Source organism: Octopus bimaculoides, chromosome 11 (genome assembly GCF_001194135.2).
Source record: "Octopus bimaculoides isolate UCB-OBI-ISO-001 chromosome 11, ASM119413v2, whole genome shotgun sequence".
In the NCBI taxonomy this organism is placed as follows: domain Eukaryota; kingdom Metazoa; phylum Mollusca; class Cephalopoda; order Octopoda; family Octopodidae; genus Octopus; species Octopus bimaculoides.
The window spans coordinates 5,537,507-5,540,308 of NC_068991.1; the positions used below are offsets into that span (position 1 = coordinate 5,537,507).

The following is a 2,802-nucleotide window of genomic DNA, read 5'->3' on the forward strand; positions in this document are numbered from 1 at the left end:
ATAGACACACAGACCTCGCAGACACACAGACACACAGACACACAGACAGACAGGCTGATAGATAGATAGATAAATAGATTGATAGATTGATAGATAGATCAGCAATACTACACCTGTATCTAAATACTTTGTTTGCATACATACAAAACGTCTATATGTATATAATTTATACATACATATACACATATATATGCATATATACAGTATGTATGCATATATTGAGATATTCATATACATTTATGCACACATACACTCATCAACCCATGTGTGTGTGCGTATGTGTGTTTGTGTGTGTGTATGTGTATGTGTTCGTGTGTGTATGTGTATGTGTTCGTGTGTGTGTGTCTGAGTGTTTCGCGTTTGTAAGTGTGTGTTTGTGGGTAGATGTCTGTGTGTGTGGTGCAGAGCATATATTACCACAGTTAAAGTATGATCGTCTGGATAATTCAACAATATATTTACCACAATTGCCCCTGCACTAGAATTATAGATTATAACATATTTTTATGTCTTCACAATTGACAGACGATGCAGAAATAAATGTCCATTTTGAAACTGTCATATTTCTTCTGGAAATTAGATCCATTATGAAGTCGTCTGCTTGTTTCCCTATCAATATCTAACGAGTGAGTGACGCTGTGGAGCTACCGCCACTCTCTCTCAACCGTCTTCGATATAATGTTTCCTATAAAACTCATGGAAAAAAAACAATCATTCTATTTACTAATATGTGTTAGCTACAGGAAATTATTGATTTAAATGTGTTTGTGTCATTCAGTCATGAAATTTTATTCCATAAGTTCAAATCCCGGGAGAGTTCAGTTGTTTTGGAAGGCCAAGCCATTTTCTGATAAACACACTGCATCTTTGTTTCTACTTTACTCGAGGCTGTTTCGTACAGTTGACTTGGCATGATTTGAACTCAGAACGTAAAACTGACAAACCGACCCCACTCCCAATTTCATGAATGGACACAAAGTGTGGGGTTGAACTCAATTATAACAACCCTATTATTCTACCAGTTGTAATTTTATAGATTTCAGATTGAGAATTAAAAGCTCTGAGATCAACAATTATACATATGAAGATATTCCTCACAAAACAATGTTTGTACAAACTTTAATACTTAGATACGTAAATAGGTTTTGCTCTGTAATTAACTCTCTGTAATTAACTGTGCTAAATAGCACAGCCTGCAAAAGGCATGTTTCATATTACAATTGTGCTTTAGGCACGATAGCCCATTCGATTAAAGAATTAGACTTAAGCCGTTGTCCGCCTTACTACATGCAAATGGTTCTGTGGTAATTTTAGTGGCGCCCCCTTCTGTTACAATCACACGAGATAGATCTCCGGTCTTAGAATATTTTCCTCTTTTCTTCGCTACCAGCGACGAAAGCCCTGAAACATACCATGGACCCTTGATTAATTACTGTAACTAAAGTAATAAACAGGTAGGGGAAAAGGACAAAAAAAAACGAAATTATAGGCTCTGGCAAGATGTAAAATCAGAGCGTGTAGTGACTTAACTAAATACATTTTCTCGAATGCTCTATCGATTCCGCCATTATTATCATAAAACTGATAGCAACAGCAACAACAACAACAACAACAACAACAGCAACAACAACTAGAACAGCAACAGCAACTACAATAACAACAACAATAATAATAATAACAACAACAAAAACACCAGTAACGACAAACTTGACATCTTCATATTAATAAATAAAAACAAAAGTGTTTTTTCTTTTTCTTTTATAAACTTTGTTCATTTACGTTCACATTAAGTCGCTTGTATTTCATACAGTTTCCTATCTCCACAGGTACACATCCTTGCCTACAACAGCGACCTCTACAACAACTTCACTCACGCTATTCATTCTCCACATGGATTAGCAACGGTCGCCATTTTTGCTACAGTGAGTAAAGAGAAAAAAAATATTAAATTATTCAAACTAAAATATTTCAAAAAAGAAAATAAATACATTAAAACATTATTAACTTTAAAACAATGTCACCTCTCTCTCTCTCTCTCTCTCTCTCTCTCTCTCTCTCTCTCTCTCTCTTTTCTTCTATTATTTACATAGTCGCCATTTTGATTTTCTTGCTTGTTTTGTCTTAATTTTTACTTATTTCATATTCTAATATTTTCATTACTTTTGTTGTTGTGTGTGTTTTCCTCTTCGTTGCAACGAAGCGTGAGTCAGTTTTCTGATGCAAAACACGGCTAAATGCCTAATTAAGTAAACCATTTGTTTATTTTCTTTACTTATTTACATTGTTTATAGACCTTTAATTCTTATATTTAGTATTTTAATTATTATATATTTCGTTACCATCATACACATTTTTTTGTCTTTATCATTCTATCGAATTTGATTTTCGTTGCTTCTTTTAATGTGTTTGCTTCTTTATGCAATGTTAGCTATAGACTTTTAAAGGTTCTTCGTGCCGTGAGTATATAAGAGTGTATATGTGTATTTGCTTAGAGGTGAAGCAAGAATGTCTAAATGTGTGTCTGTGCGTGTGTGTGTGTGTGAGTGTGTTGATGGGTGTGCGTGAGTCGGTGTGTGGAGCTGTTCATGTTGAATGCCATTATGCGAAGCTGGTATTGAGACGACTTTTCGTTTATCCGGCATTGATAACCGCTAGAAATTAGTAGCAATATTGTGATAAGGTTAATTGATCAGAGTAGTAACGCGTAACTGGTTTCTTCGATAAAACTTGATAGAGATTATAATTGAAAATAAACAAGTGCAGGAGCATGAAGGAGGAGGAGGAGGAGGAGGAGGAGGAGGA

The 2,802-nt window shown here is 34.8% G+C and overlaps 1 protein-coding gene across 1 annotated transcript in view; it reads left to right on the forward strand.

Annotated features, from left to right (window-relative positions):
• The window catches only part of LOC106868317 (carbonic anhydrase-related protein 10-like), a 242,756-nt gene that overhangs the window by 139,013 nt on the left and 100,941 nt on the right, over positions 1-2,802 (forward strand). The window contains exon 5 of the mRNA XM_052971496.1: positions 1,827-1,922. Within this exon, the coding sequence (XP_052827456.1) occupies positions 1,827-1,922 (96 nt within the window). The remainder of the gene's footprint in view (positions 1-1,826; positions 1,923-2,802) is intronic.